General features: G+C 37.1%; 1 protein-coding gene across 6 annotated transcripts in view; it reads left to right on the top strand.

Moving 5' to 3' along the window:
- ERC1 (ELKS/RAB6-interacting/CAST family member 1) overlaps nucleotides 1–20,818 on the top strand; it is a 536,554-nt gene that overhangs the window by 431,682 nt on the left and 84,054 nt on the right. For 3 of the 6 annotated variants that reach the window (XM_006891322.1, XM_006891320.1, XM_006891321.1), the window contains 2 exons: nucleotides 7,767–7,865; nucleotides 9,390–9,416. In XM_006891322.1, the coding sequence (XP_006891384.1) occupies nucleotides 7,767–7,865; nucleotides 9,390–9,416 (126 nt within the window). Of the gene's footprint in view, nucleotides 1–7,766; nucleotides 7,866–9,389; nucleotides 9,417–20,818 lie in introns of those variants that run through there. The other 3 variants (XM_006891318.1, XM_006891319.1, XM_006891317.1) reach the window with 1 other exon arrangement.

Genomic DNA, 20,818 nt, shown 5'->3' with positions numbered 1-20,818 from the left:
CACCTTGGCCAAGTGTCCTTCAGAGCCACACTTAAAGCAAGTGAGTGGGAGCTTCCTCTCTACTCCCTTGCCTATCTGTGGCTTTCATCTGACATTTTCAAAGATTTTAAATAAACCAAAACATAATACTCAAGATACTTCACTGCTGCAGTGTTTGTTATCATGATAGCTTAGAAATAGCTGAAATGTCCAACAATGTAATATTGGCTGAATCAACTCTATTATATCCAGTGCTGTGGGGTACCATGCATTTGTAAAACAAAGTGAAATCATCTTTATTGATAAGGAAGGATTTTTAAATTTCATATTGCTAAATGAAAAAAAGCAAGAATGCAGATTACTATACTCGTCGTGGTTGCTGTGATGCTGAACACTGTGACACTGATGCGTCAAATGTGATAATGGTTACCCATGGTGGACGGTGTTTGGTGGAGCTCCCCGATTTAAACAAGCTTGGAAGCAGGAGTGGCGTCCACTTCTGAAACAGCTTGTCTCCGATACTCAATATGTTGGGGGTTTTTAAATAAGAAAAAGAGATAACATACATAAAAGTGTGTGAATATATTTCTGATTACAAAAAAGAAACAACTGAACAGTAAATGGAAAACTTGCCTTTACAAATAAAGGATCAAGATTTAGCTCAGCATAATGTCTTCAGACTCCATGTTAGTGTATCAAGACTTCATTTCTCCTCCTGGCTAAGTAGTATTCCATTGCATGTATGTGTGCAACACACTTTGTTTATCCACTCACCTGTTGATGGACATTATGTTGTGTTCATCGTTGGCATATTGTTAATAGTGCTGTAGTAAACATTGATAGGCTGGTCTCGTTGGAGTCTTCTGGGTGTATGTTTAGAATGTGCAATTGTAGACCATATGTTAGTTCTAAGTTTAGTTTTTTGGCTAGCGGTGCAACACTCTGCAGACTAGGCCACCAAGACTCTTCTAGTGTTTTGAGAACTGCTACACTATTTCCCACAGCACAAAGACCATATTACCGTAACCACCATCCAAGCAGATATATGCACACCAATGTTTATCGCGGCTTTGTTCACAGTAGCAAGGAGTTGGAAAAGACCTAAGTGTCCATCAGCAAATGAATGGATAGAGAAGCTGTGGTATATTCACACAATAGAATACTAAACTGCTTTGAAAAACAAGGAACTCATGCAATATTTTTCAAAATGGGTGACCCTGGAGGACATTATGCTGAGTCAAATATCTTAGTCACAATAAGACAGATACTGCATAGTGCCACTGTTGTAGAATGGGACTGACTTCAGGGTTGGGGTAAGACTGAGAAAAACTGGATAAATTGTGTTTACTGCATTGAAACAGATGAGGAGAGAACAGTTTAAAAGTGATACAGGATAGGGTATTATGGTTATCACAGGAGTCCAGAATTTCTAATAAAATACTTAATAGAACTGATGTGAAGTAGAACTGATGTGAGTGGACACCATTGTCTTGTTCTTAACTTCAAGGGGAAAGTTCCCAGTTTTTCTCTATGAATATAAATTTGGTTTTTCATATATCCCTGGGTCATATTTCTGGTATTTCCCTCATTTCTCATAATTTGGAGAGATCACCAAAAAGGATTTTGGATTTTATCAAGTACTTTTTCTGCTTCCTAAGAGATGATTGATGGATTCTCTTTCTTTATTCTTTATTAATACTGGGAAAATCTGCAGTCAGGGACCTCGCCAGATTATTGAGGAGCAATGCTATCAGTTTGAGGACTAAGGTGTATCTGATTCAGTCTTCTTAGTGACTTGCTTTGTTGCTGAAAATTGGACCGTTAATAAGGATACAGAAAAATTGATGCCTTTGAGTATGGTATTGAAGAAGAGTACTGAAGATCCCATAGCCAGCCAAGAGAAGAAACAGATACCGCTTGGAGAAGATGCAGTCAGAGTGCTCCTTGGAAGCAAAGGTGATGAAGCTTCATCTCACATACTTTTGGTGTGTGGCTAGGAGAGGCTATTCCTTGGAGTGGGACATCATGCTTCAAATGGTGGAAGGACAGCAAAAGAGAGGACGACCCTCAACCAAGTGGATTGACACAGACTGTAGCAACAGGCTCAAGTGTGTCAGATTGTGAGGATGGGACAGGGTTCAGATCCATTGTTCATAGGGTTGCTATAAATTGTACTTGACATGACAGCACCTAACAACAATATCATTGATGTTATATATTATTATATTGATTGATTTTCTAATGTTGAGCCATCCCTACATTCCTGGAATATATTTCATTTGGGCATGGTGTGTGTCTCTTTTACAATATTGTTGAATTGTTAGGTAATATGTAATTATATTTACTGTCCTAAGAGTAGTATATTGTGCTGTTGTTTTTTTTCTTGTGGTTTTTGTCTGATTTTGGTTAGCAAGGTTGTATTTGTTTCATAGGATGAATGAGCATTCCTTCCTCCTCTGTCTTTCAAAAGATTTAAATATATTGGTGAAAATAAATGGCAAAATTATAGCATTTTTGTGACAGCAAAATATTAGAAATAGTTTAAAAGTACATCAAAATTATAATGGTTAAGTAAACTATGTTGCGTTTAAATAGTGGAACACACTATATCAGTAGAGAGAATAGTTTATTTTATCCTTAGGTGCTTTCAGGCTGATTTGCAGCTCATAGTGACTCCATGTAATCTTCTGGGTTGCCCCCCCCCAAATGGCTTCCCTCCAGCAACTTTCTAAACAGTGCTCAGGTCTTTCGTTCATAGGGTCACTATGAGTCATCTGCGACTTGACGGCACTTAACAAGAGCAACAACAGTTTATTTACGAAATTCAAATATATTGTTTTTGAAAACAGATTCTTCCCGTTTTCCTCACCCCATTTCCCACACATCAAATTGTACAACTCCATGATAAATCCCCTCCCCCAACACATCCTCATCCCTCTACTTCCACGCTCTGTGAATCCTTATAATCATTCTACAATAATGGTTTTATATAATATTTGTCCTTGTGGAACTGTGATAGTTCACTCAGCATAATGCTCTCCAATCCCTCCCAAGTTAGGTCATAATTTACAAAGTCATTGCTCCTGCGTGCTGTGTAGTATTCCAGTGTATGAATGTACCATAATTTCTCAATCCATTTGTTTGTTATTGGACATTTGGGCAGTTTCCATATGCTTGTGATGGTGAATAATGCTGCTATGAACATTGGTGTACAAGTCTCTGTGCCTCCATTCTCATTTTCTCAGGGTATAGTCTAAGGAGTAGAATAGCTGGGTCATATGGAATTTCTGTGTTCATCTCTTTGAGGAAGTGCCAAACTGACCCCTGTGTAATCTTGATAGTAATCTTGATAGACGATGACTCCTAGGTTTTTCTCTCATAGAGCAGCAGGCTAGCTTCAATCTGCTGACCTTCGGTTAGCAGCTAAAGATGGGCCTTTCACACCAGGCTTTCTGTTTATATACTAACGTAGGAGGCTCTCCAAGGTGTTATTAGATGAAGAATGAAAAGAGAAACACAAAAAAGCAGTTGAAAAATGAAAGAAGATAAAAATAAAGGCATTATTACAATTTAAAAAAAAAAGTGAAAGATGATGTGCTACTTTTTGTTGTAGGAGAATTTGTGAATGCATGTAAACGTGCTTTCCAAACATGGACTATCACAGCATCTCTGGAAATACATGTAAGAAATTTGTAGAAAGGACCTCCTCCAAGAGAACTGGCAAGAATAGAAGATAGAGCGAATTTTGCTTTTATAAATTGGTGTGCCATGCAATTGTATAAAACTAGTTAAAAAATTATAATTACATTTTAGAAAACAGTGTGGCAAAGATAGTGTCTTAGGTTCTTAGTGTTGCTGTAATAAAAATACCACATGTATGTCTAGTTAAATACTTGAGGTGTCTTACATACTTCCATATATCTAAATTTATTTTCTCACATTTTAGGAGAGTAGAAGTCCAGAGTTAGGATACCAGCCACAGGGCAGGCTCTCTCTGTGGTGGCTCTGGGGGACATCTCAGTCTCAGCTTCTGTAGCCCAATGTTCCTTGGTCTCTTGGCAGTCTTCCGGTGGCACTTCCCTCCCCTGCCCTTCACGCTTGATCCTGTGCCTATTATGTTCATTTTCTAACTCAGATGTGATTGGGTTTAAGACACACCCTGCACTGATAGGTCCTCACTAATAAAACCTTACTCGCAAAAGGGATTATGGTCACAGTTATAGGCGTTAGAAGTTCAATACATGTTTGGGGGACACATTCGTCCCATAGAGATGGAGACGTTCAACAATGTGGAAGGTGCTGCAAATAAGATTCTTTACGGTTTCATTTTCCTTACTGCCTTATAACAAGTGTTTGCAGTATGGTGTTGTTAGATGCCATCAAGTTGACTACGACTCATAGTGATCCCATGAACAAAATCTGAACCTTACTCTAGCCTTTGTGGGATGTAATTGTTGTCGTTGAGTGCTTTGGAGTTGCAACTGTCTCAGAACTAACCCTCCAGAGGATTTTTAGAGACACTAAATCACAGGGGAGGAGATTGCCTTTCTTTCGCCTTTCTTCCTTGGAGCACCTGACTGGTTGGAAACACATACCTTTGCTTTGACAGCGCAATCCCTTACCACTAAGCCACCAGAGCTTCCTACCCCTTGCAGGATAGGAAGAGTCAGCATTTCATCACTAAACTGCAACAATTGATTAGGACCAAAATTAAACTACCAAGTTGATTTGTTCAAAATACAAAACTTCTGTAAGACAGACTTGCAGTTAAAGATTTTATACTCCAGTGAAGAAAATAAAATAAATATAATCTGTCTGTGACAATTATTATACTAAATTCAGCACAATTATTTCTTTTGACCTTGTTTTTTATCCCCTTCATGTATTATTATAAATAATATTCATTATTATACTTCATTTATGTGTAAACTATCTTTCATTCATCAGAGTAAAATATCAAGGTCTTGTTTCTTTGCTTCTTGATCCGAAGACTTACTTAGTAACAGAGCTTCCTAAGATCAGAAGGTCATTTATATGATCTGTGTAACATTGAGCACTCTATGAACGGTAAGATATTTACATCATGTTCAGCATTATGAGTATGCAGAGAACAGACTTTATACCAAACTTCTGAGTGCTAGACTGGGACATTAAACTTCCACTATCCACATGTCTCTTAAAAAGTGAGAATTAACTTTTTAAAATATTTCTTCATCTATATTGATCAGCTATGTCATCTTTCATCTTGTCTGTGTCCTATGATCAAATTCTTCATTGTAGCTTCCAGGCTCATAAGAGTTACTTGAAATACATTCTGCCTTTGAGTTGGATTTTTATGTGCTTTATTAGTATGTCTTTTACATTTTTAAACTTACACTGCCTATCAGGTACTAAAGATTAAGTGTCTTGTGTTCTAAGAAAATAACTAAGTATACTTTCTCCCTACATTCCTATTAAAGTCAACATGGAAAGGTTTCTTAACCAAATGAATGACGTGCAGATGTTTTACACACTCAGTTCTTTTCTCTGCCCTTTCCCCTTTCTCAAGAGCTGCTTTGTAAAATTCCTTTTGTCATGTAATACCACACAGCGTAAGAAAAATTACCCTGCATATTTCCAAGTTCTCTGTAGGTCAGCCCAGAAAAGAGACATCTGATATCACATACAATTTATTGATAAATATTTTCTTTGCCATTACTAGACACTGTGGAAGGAACTGGCTTCAAAAAGTAAATGTATATTAGTTGAAAATGGGAAGGCCCTAAATATCTGACTATATGAGACTTAATTAAATATCATTCAATTGTTTGCTATGTAGCTGGTTATTATTATATTTTAGAATAATAGCTAATGACATGATAAAAGTGCTTATGTTGATACTAATGCTAACTAAAATATACTATGTACTGACTTTATGCCAGAAATCTTTTTAAGTACTTTACTTATATTGACACAGTTGGTTAACCCTCACAGAAATTTTAAAAGGAAAAAAACATTGTTATTTCCATTTCAGAGGTGAAAAACTGAAAGGGTGATCATGTAATTAGTTTTCCCAAGATCAGACAGCTATCTGTCTGCATATGGATTCAAAGATATGGAGAAAAGATACATCCTTGACGCACTCCTTTCTTGATTTTAAACCGTTCGGTGTTCCATTGCTCTGTTCGCACAACAGCTTCCTGGTCTAGGTATAAGTTTCACATGAGCACAATCAAGTGTTCTGGGATACTCTTCTTCTCAAGGTTAACCATAATTTGTTGTGATCCACCCAGTCAAATGGCTTTGCATTTGTTTTTAAAATAGACATACACATGGTACACTCTTCTTTGAGCTCAGATCCATCTGACTTTGGTGATTGTCTGATTCAGAATGGCCCGTGTTGCTCTCTCTCAGCTCGCCAGGAGCTAGCATGTCAATATTAATGTGTTTGAATTCTTTTTAACAGTGTCCAAGTTTCCTGCATTCATGCTGTGTACATTCCACATTACAATTTTTAGTGGCTGTTTGCAACTATTCCTCCTCATTTTGTGTTTCCCAATATGATGCCTCAACCTCCAGTGCTATAGGCCTGTTATTTCAGAAGCGGCTGGCCAACCCTTCTTTTTAGTCTGTCTTAATTTGGAAGCTCACCTTTAGTACAGTATCTGACAGACAAGAATTTTACCCAAAAGAGCAGATGATAGACAAGTTTGATAATTTCACTCTGTTGCAAGTTAATTCACTTTGGTGTGTTGGAGATAGTGAGACTGGCTCAGGTTAGGGCAAAATTCAGAGCTATTGTACATAGGTTCACTATGAGTCACAAATAACTCAGTGGCACATAACAAAACTTCATCACTCATTAGAGGAATAACAGTGATTGATCTTTCTTTTTTGTACTTCATATTATAAAGTATCCACAGTAAACCTTTTTAAATCATACAACACTAGCAAGTTTATTTTCAATGCAAATTCTTAAGAAAGTTTTGATACTTATTAATAATATATATATATTTCACTTATGGTGTAGCCTACACTTTTTTATTTTGGTTACCCTGTAGAGTTCATTTTCTAAAATATTGGATATATTACTCATTTGTTCAAAACTTAAAACTGTCAAGTCACACAGAATTCATTATTCTAGTCCTCTTTTTATATAAATACAGAGAAAACAAGGAGAATGTAAATATAGACATAGGTTTGAGGAGCAAGATTTTGGAACCTTTGACTTCTTTTTACAGCTGAAACTGTTTATTAATAGTATATTTTTTTAAAAGCTAGTAAGTTTTCCTTTATAGATTTTGATCAGCATACAGAACTCTTTTCTAGGTTGTAATAATGTTTAGTTGATTGCCTCTCTCTTTCTAGGCTTAAAATTACTTCATTCACAGATAATAATAGCTCTGGTCCTTTAATATTTATGGTCAGCTTGTAATGCATTATCAGAAAAATAGAATACTGGATAGTTTCTTAAAAGGATTAGTAGATTCTGACATAGTAACATGACATGATAGCTTCTAAATTACATAAAATGAAAAAATGAAGTTACAGAATCCTAAATATAGTATACAATCTTTATTTAAAAACAAAGGAGTACACACTACTCAAAGTGCTTAATTTGGGGAGATTACACTTCTCAAAAAAAATTCCTGTAGCAATGTAGATCTCTGAACTTTTTCTTAAAATATACAGAGAAATCTCAGGTTGTATATTATATTGCAAAGCAGAATTAACTGTGTATTTTTGTCACTGAAAGTGTTTGCTAGAAATTCTTTTTACATTTTACTCTGTGAATCATTTCTTCTTAGACACAAAATCGAATGAAGCTCATGGCCGACAACTATGAGGATGACCACTTCAAATCCTCCCATTCCAACCAAACCAATCATAAACCCTCCCCAGACCAGGTAAGATTGCTCTTGAATGTTTTCTTCTACAAACTAATGTGCTTTCATTTTTATCTATTTTGTACCAGTATGCTGCAAATTTCCGTGTTATAAACTGTATTATAATGTTAGAAACAGAAAAATAAATAGCTAATTACATTTCTAAAACCTTGTACACCAAATTAATAAGAAAAAACACAGATTTCATTTTATATAGAAAAGTAGGAATTCTTAAAAGATTGATGATGATAAGGAATCCTTTAGTTAGAGTATGAAAAAAATTTGTTTTGCCCTTTCTCTGTGCTCCATACTAATTTGTGGTTGTTCTGGTTTTCTTATGAGGGAAATAGAACCTTATTTTAAAAATAAGAATTGAGAGCTCAATGAATAGTCTTTTTATTATTATTAATGATAGCTTTTGTTTAATTGAAAATTTTAAAATTTCGATCCCTTATCTTGAAACTGAGGATTGCAACCTGGGCTCTTTTCTCAATTTCCTTGGTGAATCTCCTTAGCGTGTCATTCTCAAGGAAAATTGTTACCCTCAACTCCTCATCACTGCAGCAGAGCCATTGATGAGTCTGAAGGGAACCATATCCAGCTCCAGCAATTTGGAAGAAGGGAGCTCTCCCCGGATCTTGAAAGTGATGGATGGTTTAGAATGGTGAACAGATTACCTCATATCCCATTGCCAAAAATCAGATTTCAACATCTCCATCACACCCAGTCTTAAAATATATAGCTGAAGGGGGGGAAATAATGGTTAAATAATTATATCCATATGACTGAAAAGTCAAGGAAAACTCCCCTGCTAACCATCCCCAGAAAACAACAGCTATAGCATTGTCTTCAGAGCAGCAGAAGTATTGCAGATGAAAGCCACAATGCTATCCAAATTGCAGGGGCTTTGTTATTTGTGGTGTGGGGTTTTGGGTTTTTTTTTTAAGATTCAGAAAGTATAATGCTAGTATGATGACAGTTACTGAGCCAGTTGCAGCAGGCCTTATATTTTAGTAGGAAATCAGTACCAATCTTATAATATAGCAGAAAGGAAAACTGCCACAACCTTTCCCTGCCAAGAAGTCACTTTGCTTTGTCTGCCTGCTTCCAGATACCTGAAATTAAATTTATTTCAGGGTGTATATGACACATATAAAATCTTTTCCTTGAAACCGGTTTTTGATAATAGGTAACAGGAGGGATTGGATGCCTGGGATTTGAAGGAGGCAGACAGAGATGGGAAAAGGCTGGAGAAAACAGGAAAACATAAAGAAAAGCTTTTGGCTTAATAATTTTACCCAGATTTATCCCTGAGGTAGAGAAATCTTCTTAAAAGGAAATATAGGAAGAATAGATATTTAATGACAAATTCTTTACTGATTTTAATAATCTAGACCATTAAAGTTCAATATAAAAAGAGTCAAGAAATTAGAGACCATTTTCTTCTACATATGCTGCTTATGCCTTTGTTTTAAATACTAACCAACTCTTTTTCATTCCCATGCTGCTCTGGGCCATTGTTGCCTTTGTCATCTCTCTCAATAGGATGAGGAGGAGGGTATATGGGCATAGCCAATCAGATGCTCTTAGTTCAGCCATTTTGTTCAGAACGGTGAGAAACAGCTTTCCTTAACTATAGAAATGTTCTTTGTTTTTTGTCATTATTGTTTGTACACAATCACTATCAAATCATGTTTCTGTCTGATTCATGAAATCTTTGTGTGCTTTTTTTTTCTTTTCACATTTTCTGTGTGTATTGCTGTGCTTATGACATAGTGGGGTTAAGATTTTGTGGGGGTTTTTTCATGTTAATGATCACTAATAAGTATAAATTCTTTTTTATACTTTTTTTCAAGAACTTCCAGGGCATACCACTAAATTTCTCTGGTTATGATATATTATTAATAAATAACTTTGTCTATGATTCCCCCCCCCCCAGTGTCCTGGTAAGAGTTATAATGGCTTACATTAAACCGGAAGCAGCACACTGATGACATGTTTTGTCATTAGCCTGGGTTTAGGACTTTATAATTGTATACTTTTTTTAAAAAATCCAACCTGTAGACCGAAATTTCCTTTTGTTTCTCTTTATACAAGAATACTCTGAATTCTCAGTACAAGTTATTCAGATGGAATATCTACCTAGAGCTCTGAAATTACTTTCAAAATTAACAGAATAAGGAGAAGCAAAGACATAAGGAAGACTTTTAAAAGTCAGTGTAAAGGACTCTTTCCTTTTTCATGGCTTGCTGCTGTGTTAAACAGTTGCCAGGACACTGTCTAGATTCTCCTTTCCAGGCCAATTGGCTGGAAAATACAGTCCAGCTGTGGCAGTATCTCCCTTTGATCTTATGCCCTGGAGGTTTGACTAAGGAAATCCTTTTCTTAGAAAAAATAATAATTATGATTAATAAGTTCACACATGCTGGTGGCCTTGCACTCCCTGGATTCACTGTCTCTGGTGAGCTCACTCTTTTGGAGTCTTTTCTCCCTGAAATGTCTGTGTTTTGGTGTTAAACTGCTTTAACTGATGAGGACATGTGTAGACCTCTCACTAGTGAACACAGCCAAGAAGGATGATGAGGTAAGTTGTAGAAAGGGGCATATACTGTAGAGATGGGAAGCTTTCCAAATGGCTTTATGCTGAGGATGTGAAAGAAGGTAGAATGTGCGGTCGGAACCAAAAACATATTTGGGTTTGCATGCTGCATGACAGAAACAGCTACAGCTGAGAAAATGGGTAACCTAGTTCTTTTACCCACACCCTGCAGGGTAGTTCTCTGTCTTCATGAGGCGTGTAGGACACAGTAGTTTGAACATAGGTCACCAGGCTGTTTCTCAGAAATGAACTTGTTTCTGCCTGGTCTGTTTGGGCAGCTTCTTGGCGTGCCTCAGCAAGAAACACCCTCCACATACATGAGCTGTATTGTGTTTTGATTGCAAACCCTTTCTCTAGCTATGAGAAGAAACATGTTACTGTTCTGCAAAGCCAGACTCATAGATTACATCATCAGGAAGCAAAAATTCACAAACCCTGCCGTGTACTTGTTGTTCCTGAAATCTTCATTTTCCTCTCGTTTACTATTTTTACTCTTAGGAGGAGTTCAAACACTGTTTATTTTACTTTTCCCAGTTATTGCACTATTGAGCTTATTATACTAAATATTAACTTTAATATTTAGTGTTTAATAAAATTGCAGTTATCTGACCATACCTGGAATTCCCATAAAACAGTGTTTTGAAGTCTATAAAATGTGCTACAAGCACATTTGTAACTTTTTTTCGTAGAGAAGTAAATGTGTGACTGTCTAAATAATTGTGGAAGCATTGGCTTACTATTCAGTTTTGTTCTCATAACAAAATTTTTCATTTTTAAATGTGTGGTTTACCCTTATCAAATTTAAGAATGCACATATCTTACAACAACTAAAAGATCATATAAGACACCAGTGAATACAGGCAAAGTATGAGCATTACCAGAACAAAATTAATACCCAAGAAGAGTATCATAGAAGAATAGAGGCAAGAGATTTTGGAGTTAAGCCATTTAATGAGATGTGATAGAGCCCTGTGGTTACGATTGTAGGTTTTAGGCTAGAATGCCTGCGTTCAAATCCTTCCACCACCAGTTATTCACCTGTGGCCTTGGGATTGTCTGTACTTCAGTTTCCTCATCTTTGCAGTGAAGGCTGTGTGAGAAGGAGATGGAACAATCTAGCATGGACTTTGACACCAGCTTGTACAGCAGCTTAGAATCCAAGCTCCTCTGCTTACTTATGACTTTAGGAGAGTAACTAAGTTCACTGAACTCTGGCTTCCTTATCTACAAAATAAATGTGTTAGTAGTAACTGCTGCATATGCTTATTGGAAACAATAACTAAGTTGTTAAGTGTGTACCGTTAATTCTTTTTGTTGTTGCCATTTACAACTTAAAAACATCTTCTGGAAATAATAAGCTTTCAATAAATGTTAGTTGTTATCATAAGCAGTATCCTAATTTAATCCTTACTTTTCTTGTTGTTGTATGCCATAAATTCGGGACCAACCCCTACCTGATCCTCCAGCAAGTCTTCAGAGGCAGTGAATTGCAAAGGAGGAGATTGCCAGTCTTTCTTCTGAGGAGCAGCTGGTGGATTTGAACAGTCTGCCTTTGAGATTGCAGCCACAGCTTCTTACCACTAGGCCACCAGAGCTACTGTGAGCCTGCAAAATGAAGACTGGAAAGTGAGATTAGTAGCTGACAGTCAAAAAAGATGTCTAGAACATACTGACTGTAGCTCCCTTTTTATGGCTAAAAATTTTATCCCTTGGGAAGGATCTTCGATTTTATAAAGAAATCCCAAAAAATTATCCTGAGATGTACAAAATGTATGAGGCCACCTCTACTTGGGGGGGGGAGGGAAACAAACAAACCCAGTCCTTTTCTCTTTCCTCATTCTATAGAAAAATCCTTGTGAAAGGTAAATTGAATAGCTTCGTCTCTCATATCTTCTGCTCTTTTCAGATACTCCCCTCAGGTGTTGTGAATTCAGTACCTATGTCAGATTTGAGGATGACTCCATCAGGCTCTATAATCTTTCAAGAAACTCTGATGGCTCAGTAATTAAAACATCAGGCTGCTAAGCCATAGAGATTGGAAGGTAAAGCCCACCACTGCTCTCTATGGGAGCAAAATGTGGCAATCTGCTACTCTAAAGATTTTACAGCCTTATAAACCCTAAGGGACATTTCTTTTCTCCTGTAAATAGCACTGTAAGTCTGAATAGATTAGATAGAAGTGGTTTTGGGTTTGGTTTCATGTAGCCGTTAGTCAGTTGACTAAATTTCTATACTGTAACATTTTTAAATTAGATTAAGTCAAATTGTCGTCATATCTATTTTTGTTGACTCATAAAGCAACCTCCCTAATTTAACAATTCTTGTCCTTCTTTATCACTTCTTCAGAAATTTTTCACCTGTGTAAAAGCCATCAGTAGCTGAGAGCATAGTAGATGCCATGACTGTGTACTTTTTCTAGTCTTTATTTTTAGTTTATGTAAACCAGTGCCAAAACCCCCAAGTAAAGGCTATGCCTGCCCAGGGCCTTCCTTAGCAATGGCTCTTTGGGTCTTTGGTGTAAGAACATGCCACTAAAAAAAAATCTGAAAATAGATTGCATACCTATTCGATCAACACTGTAATATTCCAAAGAAAGCTCTGGTGACTTGGTGATAGCGAGTTGTGCTGCCAACCCAAAAGAACTCGGTTCTAATGCTCAGCTGCTCTGCAGGAGAAGGCCAGTCTCCATCTGGTGTAATTTACTGTCTCTGAAAATCTGCTGCATGGTCAAAATCTGCTCTGAGTCAATTCCAGTTTAACCATTCTTAACAATACAACAGCTTAGCGTTTCAAAACAGTTTGGGCCAGTATGTTACAGAACATTATTTGTTTTATTTTATTTTGGTGTTTTTATAAAAAGATGATATACATATTAACTCAAGCTTTTAAGACAAGTGTCTCTTTATCTTTTGATACTCCCCCTTAGGTTGTCAGCTTAGCCTCTTGTCAGTTTGAAATATCCTCAAATTATTCTCATCATAATAGGGCTACAATGAGAGTTTCTTCTTTCTCTGGAGAATATATCAGTGTAAGGGAATATGTAACTTATCTTGCAGAATTGAACATGGTAATAATAGCAGTGCTTTATCATTATGGAGAAAGCAGTTGGTCCAGATAAGCATTATAGCATCCTCAATTAATAATTACCAGATTTTTACAAATAACAACAGAGAAGGAAGAATTTGGATCAGAATTCTTCCCTAAGAAACTTCTTTCCTGAAAAATTTGGAAAATCCAGTAGAATTCAAGAAACAGGAAGGTCTTAGCTGCAGGGAAATGGAATGGAGAAGAGAAGCATTTATTTATTTAGCCCTACTTCAATATGGATTGAAGCTCAACATCAAAAACACCACTGGGCCAATTGGCAGCACCACAATAGATGGAAAAGAGATTGAGGTTCTTAGCAATTACAGCTTGCTCGGATCCACAATAAACATTCTTGACCCCAGCAGTCAGGAAATCAAGGCTAATTGCATTGAGAAAATCTGCTGTCAGGGACCTCTCTAGAGTGCTGAAGAGCAACAATGTCTGTCTAGATACAAAGGTGCATCTAATCCAGCCTATGGTCTTCCCAATTACTTGTGCTTCAGTGAGTTGATCAGTGACTGATCAAAGATGAGAGAAGAAGAATAGATGCCTTCAAGTTGTGGTGCTGGAGAAGAGTCTTGACCATACCATGGACTGCCAAGAAAACAAATCTGTCTTGGAGAGGGTGAAACCAAGTCTCTCATTGGAGGCTAGGATTTTGAAGTTCCGCCTCACTTACTCTGGGCATGTGGCCAAAAGAGCTTGGTCCTTGGAGAAGGACATAATGCTCGGAAGGGTGGACCAACAGCACAGGAGAGGGAAACCATGGATGAAATGGATTGATACAGTAACTGGAGCAATGGGGATTGGTGTGTTGGAATTAGTGAGAGTGGCTCAGGACAGGGCAGGGTTCAGAGCTACTAGCAGGTGACTGACTCGGTGGCACATAATAACAGTAACATAGTATGACAGGTTTGGAAACAGGAGTGGCATCTGCTTCCTAAACAACATGCCTCTGGAAACTGTATGAACTTTGATAAATGTCAATAGTTGTAGAGGGGCTTCAAGCCTTTTGTTCACAGGGTCACTATGAGCCGTGTTCTACTCGAAGGCAACCAAAAACAACAACTTTTTTGGCGAACTCTGGTGGCCTAGTGGCAAGAAGCTGCACTGCAGTCTCGGAGGTGCACAGTTCAAATCCACCAGATGCTCTGCTGGAAAAGGAGGAACAATCTCCTCCTGTACCAGTGAAATCTGATTTAACGGTACACACAAAAAGTAATGAAATAAAATTTTAAAAAAACAAACAAACAAGCAAACAAAACCAACAACTTTTGGGTTAATTAGGATTTTTATGGTTGCAGCAGTTAACTCAAGCCTACCAAATATTGTGAAGATGACACAGGACACAGCATCACTTTCTTCTGTTACTCATAAGGCCACAGTGAGTGAAGCCAATAGTCAGCAACTAACCACAATGACAATTGTGGGCCATTTTTTTAATATCTGTTAACTGTTACTTAATTTTCTCATATACCCTAAGTAGAACATGTGGTCTTCTCCTTTATATGAGAAAGAAAACAGAACTCATAGAAATTCCCTAATTAATCCAAGTATAGTCAGCTAGCAAATAGCAGATACTTAAACATTGAACTGTCAGGCTCCAGATTCTATGACCTTTCCACTATATCACACTGAAAAGAAGGAATCTTTTACTTCCCTATCTAGTTCTTAGACATAATAGATAATCAATGGACATATATTGGATTGAATTATATTCCTATAACGGAAAATAATGAAGTTGCCTTTGCCATTAGGGGACTGCCAAGGTAGCTTCTTAATACAAGAAACCTAAGTGGATTTCCGACATCACTTCATTGATAGATATTTTAAAGTAACCTATCATTTATTTAAAAAAAAAAAAAACCAACATTTAGAATGCTAAGAAAGTGAGAATTCTTTAAATTGACATCTATTAAAAGTTTTTAGCAAATATGATTACATTTTACGGCACCTAATTTAATGAAACAAGATTTCTAGCAGTTAACCACCGTATTATAAAATGTAATGAGAATAACTCACTATAAAAACAAAATTAGGTTTTAGCATTGAAGTCTATGAGGGAGAGAATAATTTAAAAGTATTATACTTTAGGGCATTATGTTTATCTTAAGAGTACAGAATGAGGGTTACAGAGTGGATTATATATGGGGTGGGGTGGGGTGGGGTGGGGTGGGGTGTGGGGAGGATTGTGTACCAATGAAGGAGTTTTTCTTTTCTTTTGCTTTTCAAGGAGAGGAGTGAAGGGTGGGGGGATGGGCAGGGAGAAAAGTGCTACAGTGAATGAATGGAACTCTAAAATCTCTGTAAATGTTCACTGAGATTTAAATAAATAAATAAATAATTTTAAAAATTAGGAGGTTTTCATGGATAAACTTAACCAAAAATTATCAGGACTTCTAGTGAAAAAAATTATAAAATATTGAAATATATATATATATATATATATATATTTGTTCATGGAAATAAACATTCAATATTAAGAATCCATTCTCCCATATTAATTATAAGTCCAGTCAAATTTCAGCTGTTTTTCACAGAAATTAGCAGGCAATTACTTTTATTTAAGTATTAGATAATATAATATGTATGTTGTTGTAGTTGTGTATCGTCGAGTCAGCTATGACTCATAGCTACCCTATGCACAATAACTCTGAACCCTACTCTTCTCTGAGCCAATCTCACTGTCTCTGACATACCTACCCTCAATACCTCAGTTACTGTGTCAAGCCGTCTCATCCAGGGTCTTCCTCTCCTGTGCTTTCTCTTGATCCTTCCAAACATGATATGTCCAAAGTATGTGAGATTGGGTCTCAAAATCCTTGCCTCCAAGGAGCATCTTTGTGTCACCCTCTCCAGGACAGACCTGTTAGTTCTCCTGGCAGCTTGTGATTTATTTAAAAATCTTCTAACACTTCAACTTAAAGGTACCAATTTTTCTTCTGTCATCCTTGGCCACTGTCCAGCTCTCTGGTATATATTTGCAATGACCATGGCCTGGATCAGGCGCACCTTAGTTTCTAGACTGACATCATTGCTCTTTAGCACTCTTGAGAGGTTCCTGACAGCAGATTTTCCTAATGCAATTTGTCTTTTGATTCTCTGACTTCTGATTCCAGAAGTGTTGATTGTGGAATCAAGCAAACTGAAGTGATTAACAACCTAAAGTTCTTCTCCATCTTATCATGATGCTACCAGTTGACTCAATGGTGAGAATCTTTATTTTCTTGATGTTGAGCTTTACACCATATTGCAGACTACAGTCCTTGACCCTCTGCAGAAAATACTTCAGGCTCTCCTCAGTTTCAGCAAGTAAGGTTGTATCATTTGTATAACACAGGTTGTTGATGAGTCTTCCTCCTATCCTGATGCTGCTGCATTCCTCCCTATAAAGTCCAGCCTCTCAAATGATTTGTTCTGCATACAGACAAAAAGTTATGGAGACAATGTATATCTCTGGCACACTACATTTCTGATTTTGAACCATGTAGTGTTTCCTTACTCTGTTCTGATAAACAGACATTCCTCTGGGACTCTCAGTTTTCAGGCAGGATCCATCTGCCACTGGCCATGATGTCCCTAGTGCCACGGCCTCTCCTAAACCCAGTTTGTATTTCTGGTAGTTCTCTGTCAATGTACTGTTCCAGTCACTTGGATAATCTTCAGTAGGATTTTAAGTATCATTTACAAGTTCAGTTAATAAAAGACATCAGCCTTAAGCATAGACCTCTTTTAAAAAAGTATTTATATGCAATCAAACTGACAACCAGCTGACTGCTGGTGAGGCAGTACGGACTTATTGTGACCCCATAATGGCTTTCCATGGCTGTAAAACTTTGTAGGAGGGGATTCCCCGTGTTTCTCCCATGGAGCAGTTGGTGGATTCAAACCACTGATTTTATTAGCAGCATAACATACAATGCATTACCCCTCCAGAGCTCCCTAAATGGACAGCAATAACTCTAAAAAAGAAATGAGAACTTTAAGGGACCCAGAGAGTAAAGTTTAATGGTGATAAGTAGAAGTAGTGAGAGTGCTGTCACAAAATGAAGAATGGAAGCAATAATACTGTTTTGTACGTATAGAAAGTATTGAAGGGGTGTGTATTTTGGTGTGTGTCTTTCCGCACATACAAAATAATAATAATAAATCCTTTCATACTCCCAAGATCTCTAATATTTTCTCAAAAAGTATTAAGATGGTTAGTCTTTAAATATATCCCAATTATTGGTTTTCATGTGTGCTGTGAGATAGGGATTGAATTATTCTTAAACCTCCTCCCAATATAGATGACTAATTGTGCCAGTACCCTTGATTTTCCCTGCCATTTTTATCATCTATCAAGTTACCATACAAGTAAGTCTGTCCTGAAGATTCATTTATCATTCATTTCTTTCTGTCCATTTTTCTAAAAATACCCAGTTGCTTTAAATGCAGAAAGTTTATAAATCTGTATCTCATAGGGCAAGATCCTTCCCATCTTGTTTCTTGCTTCAGAATTAACTTAGACTGACATTTTTATAACTGTTACCACCTGGGGAATTCAGAGAGGAATTTGGAACTGGAAGAGTTAGGGAAGACTGGGGAGAAGATCTTTGAGGATGAGTAAAATGTAAGGAGGTTGAGGGAGAAAGAACATGAACTTGAAAGAAGACGGTGGGAAGGGGTGGAGCCTGAGGAAACCAGCCCAAGTGAAGCGGAAGGGATCTGCATGCTTTCATCCATCCTGTGGTTCCCCACCCACACTTCTTTTTCTTCTGGGACACCCTGATTCAAATGGAGTCCGTGGATGGTACGAACTGTTAATACACTCTTCTGCTAATCAAAAGGTTGTAGTCCTAAGTCTACCTAGAGGCACCTCAGAGAAAAGCCCTGACAGTCTGCTTCTAAAACAATCCTTGAAAACCCCATGGAGCACACATGGGATCACCATACATCAGGTCGCATCAGTGCCACCTGGGTTTTTTATAGAGTACAGATGAACAAACTTCAAACATGAGCTGCTCACAGGAATAGGTACTTTGTTGAGATTCACTGAGAATTAGAGTAGTAATCTCTCCTTCCCTCTTTCTCTTGACTCTTAGTCCTTTACATGGGAGGATCAGGAGAGGATTCCATGAACTTCACTTTTGCATTTAGACTATTCTTATGCCCCTGGAACTGCACTTTAGTAGTATTTCCTATATATTCTCCAGAAAAGTCTTAACTAATTTCTTCCTTATCTTATGTGCACAATCTTCTTCCTTTCTCCTTCCTCCTCTTCTCTTCCCCCAAATAAATACAAAATCCTCATTTTGTGGTATGTTTTATTCAGAGAATTCTACTTCCTCTGTTATAAGCATTGAATTCTGGTGACCTAGTGTGTAATGAATTGTGCTACCAGCCCAGAGGTAGGGAGTTCAAATCTGCCATATACTCCATGGGGGGGAAATGGATAGTTCCCTCCTATGTGATTTACAGCCCCTGAAAACCCACTGGAGGATGGTCTCTGTGTCTGTTCCAATTCAATGGCAATGAATTTGTGTTTTGAGTTTTCTGTTACAAGCACTACAGGTTCTTAGAGTTCCTGTTAAGTCTAATGAAGAATGAAGACAGAGTTTTTAGAGTGAAAGTCTTAAGAGTTCACAGAAGTCCACTGACACCAAGGAGACAAAGTGGCAGGATTTTGCTTTAATAATAAAGTTTTATATCTTTAGCACTTTTTGAGGGGAAGTGGTAGTGTTTTCTGGGAACTAGTTTGTTCAGATAGGGATATAGAAATGGGATGCGCATGCACAGCCAGTTCTTCGAGATAGAAGCTTTTGCACAAGCGTCTAGATTAGTGGGCTCTGCCTACTATGGGATACTGAGTGTGTGCCATTACTTACACTCCCCAGGGTTCAGGTCAGATGTGTGATGCTTAGCATTCATCTCTTGGTTACAAGTACTGCTTCTGCACACACCTGGTGGACCCCTTCAAGCTAATTTAGCCAAGGGGCAGTTTGCAAGGAAGTTAATGGTTGCAAACTGCAGTGCTTAATGCAATTCTGGCAATAATGGGTGAAGGAGGAGGAGCCTACGCTTCCTTATCTCAAGTCCACTCCTAATTCTCCCTAGTTTATTTAAAACTGTGCAATGGGCTCAAGTGTGTCAGAGATGGTGAAGGTGACCCACAATAGGGTAGGGTTCAGATGGTTTATTCATAGAGTCACTGTGAGCCGTCAATGCAACAGCAGCAACAACAACCGCTTAACACTTTAACTTCTGTAGGTCCTTTCTCTAAGCTACTGTCCTTTTTTTATTATTATTAGTGTATATAACACATGCAAGTTAGATGTTGTTAAATTTTTTCCCCTCATTCCAAGCAGTTTTGAAATATATCAAATCCAATGACACCAGTGTTAATAGTTATCATTTAAATAATATTTGTTAACTGCAAAATAAGGCAAGGTTGAAGTCTTTTGTTCATAAGGTCACCATGAGTCATAGTCGACTTGACAGTGACTAACAAAAGAAAACATTAACTGCCATGCACTTTCTTTTCAAGTCTGTACACCCTTTTTAATAATTTTCTCATTCTGTTCAAAATACAACCACTCTAGGAGATAGATACCAATATCATTTCACTGCTGAGGAAACTGAAGCAAGAAAAATTCGATCATTTAGCCAAGTTTACATAGTCCACAGGTGATAGAGACTATATTCAAATCTTTATACCACCGAACTCATCTCCAGTAAGGAAACCTGTAACTAGAAGAGCTTCTAACTAGAAGGTACCTCTGCTTTTGCATGGATAATAAAGTCCGTAATTATGATAAAGACTAGCCAATTTAAAAATAATGAAGATAATCATTAACTGTTTTATATAGAAACTGTGAAATGAGAGTAAGGGTTTGCTGTGTATATTTTCACTAAAAATTAAAGAAAATTTTCAAAAATAAAGACTAGATAAACTATTCTTAAAATCTAGCTAAACAAGTAGAAGGGAGTCACATAATGGCAACATATATATATTGATTAATTACTAAGTTGTTAGAACTCTCCTAAGCATTTAACTTAATTTTTCTGTTTAATCACTTTAGGATTGATTTTTTTTTCCATTTTTCTCTTTTTTAAAAAAAATTTATTCATTTTAATGAAGAGTTACATAGATTTTGGATTTTCATTCATTCATTGTTGCACCTTTTTCTTTACCCCCCTCCCCCCAGTTCACTCCTCTCTTTGAAAAGCAAAAGATAAATTTCTTCGTTGGTACACAATCCCCCGATCCTGACCGTGACCCTCCCCGCCCCAAATGCATTCATATATA

The sequence above is a fragment of the Elephantulus edwardii genome, unplaced genomic scaffold (assembly GCF_000299155.1).
Source record: "Elephantulus edwardii isolate Elephantulus edwardi_28Jun2011 unplaced genomic scaffold, EleEdw1.0 scaffold00096, whole genome shotgun sequence".
In the NCBI taxonomy this organism is placed as follows: Eukaryota; Metazoa; Chordata; class Mammalia; order Macroscelidea; family Macroscelididae; genus Elephantulus; species Elephantulus edwardii.
Note: the sequence above shows the minus strand (reverse complement) of the source record. Positions and strands in the feature narration are given on the sequence as shown.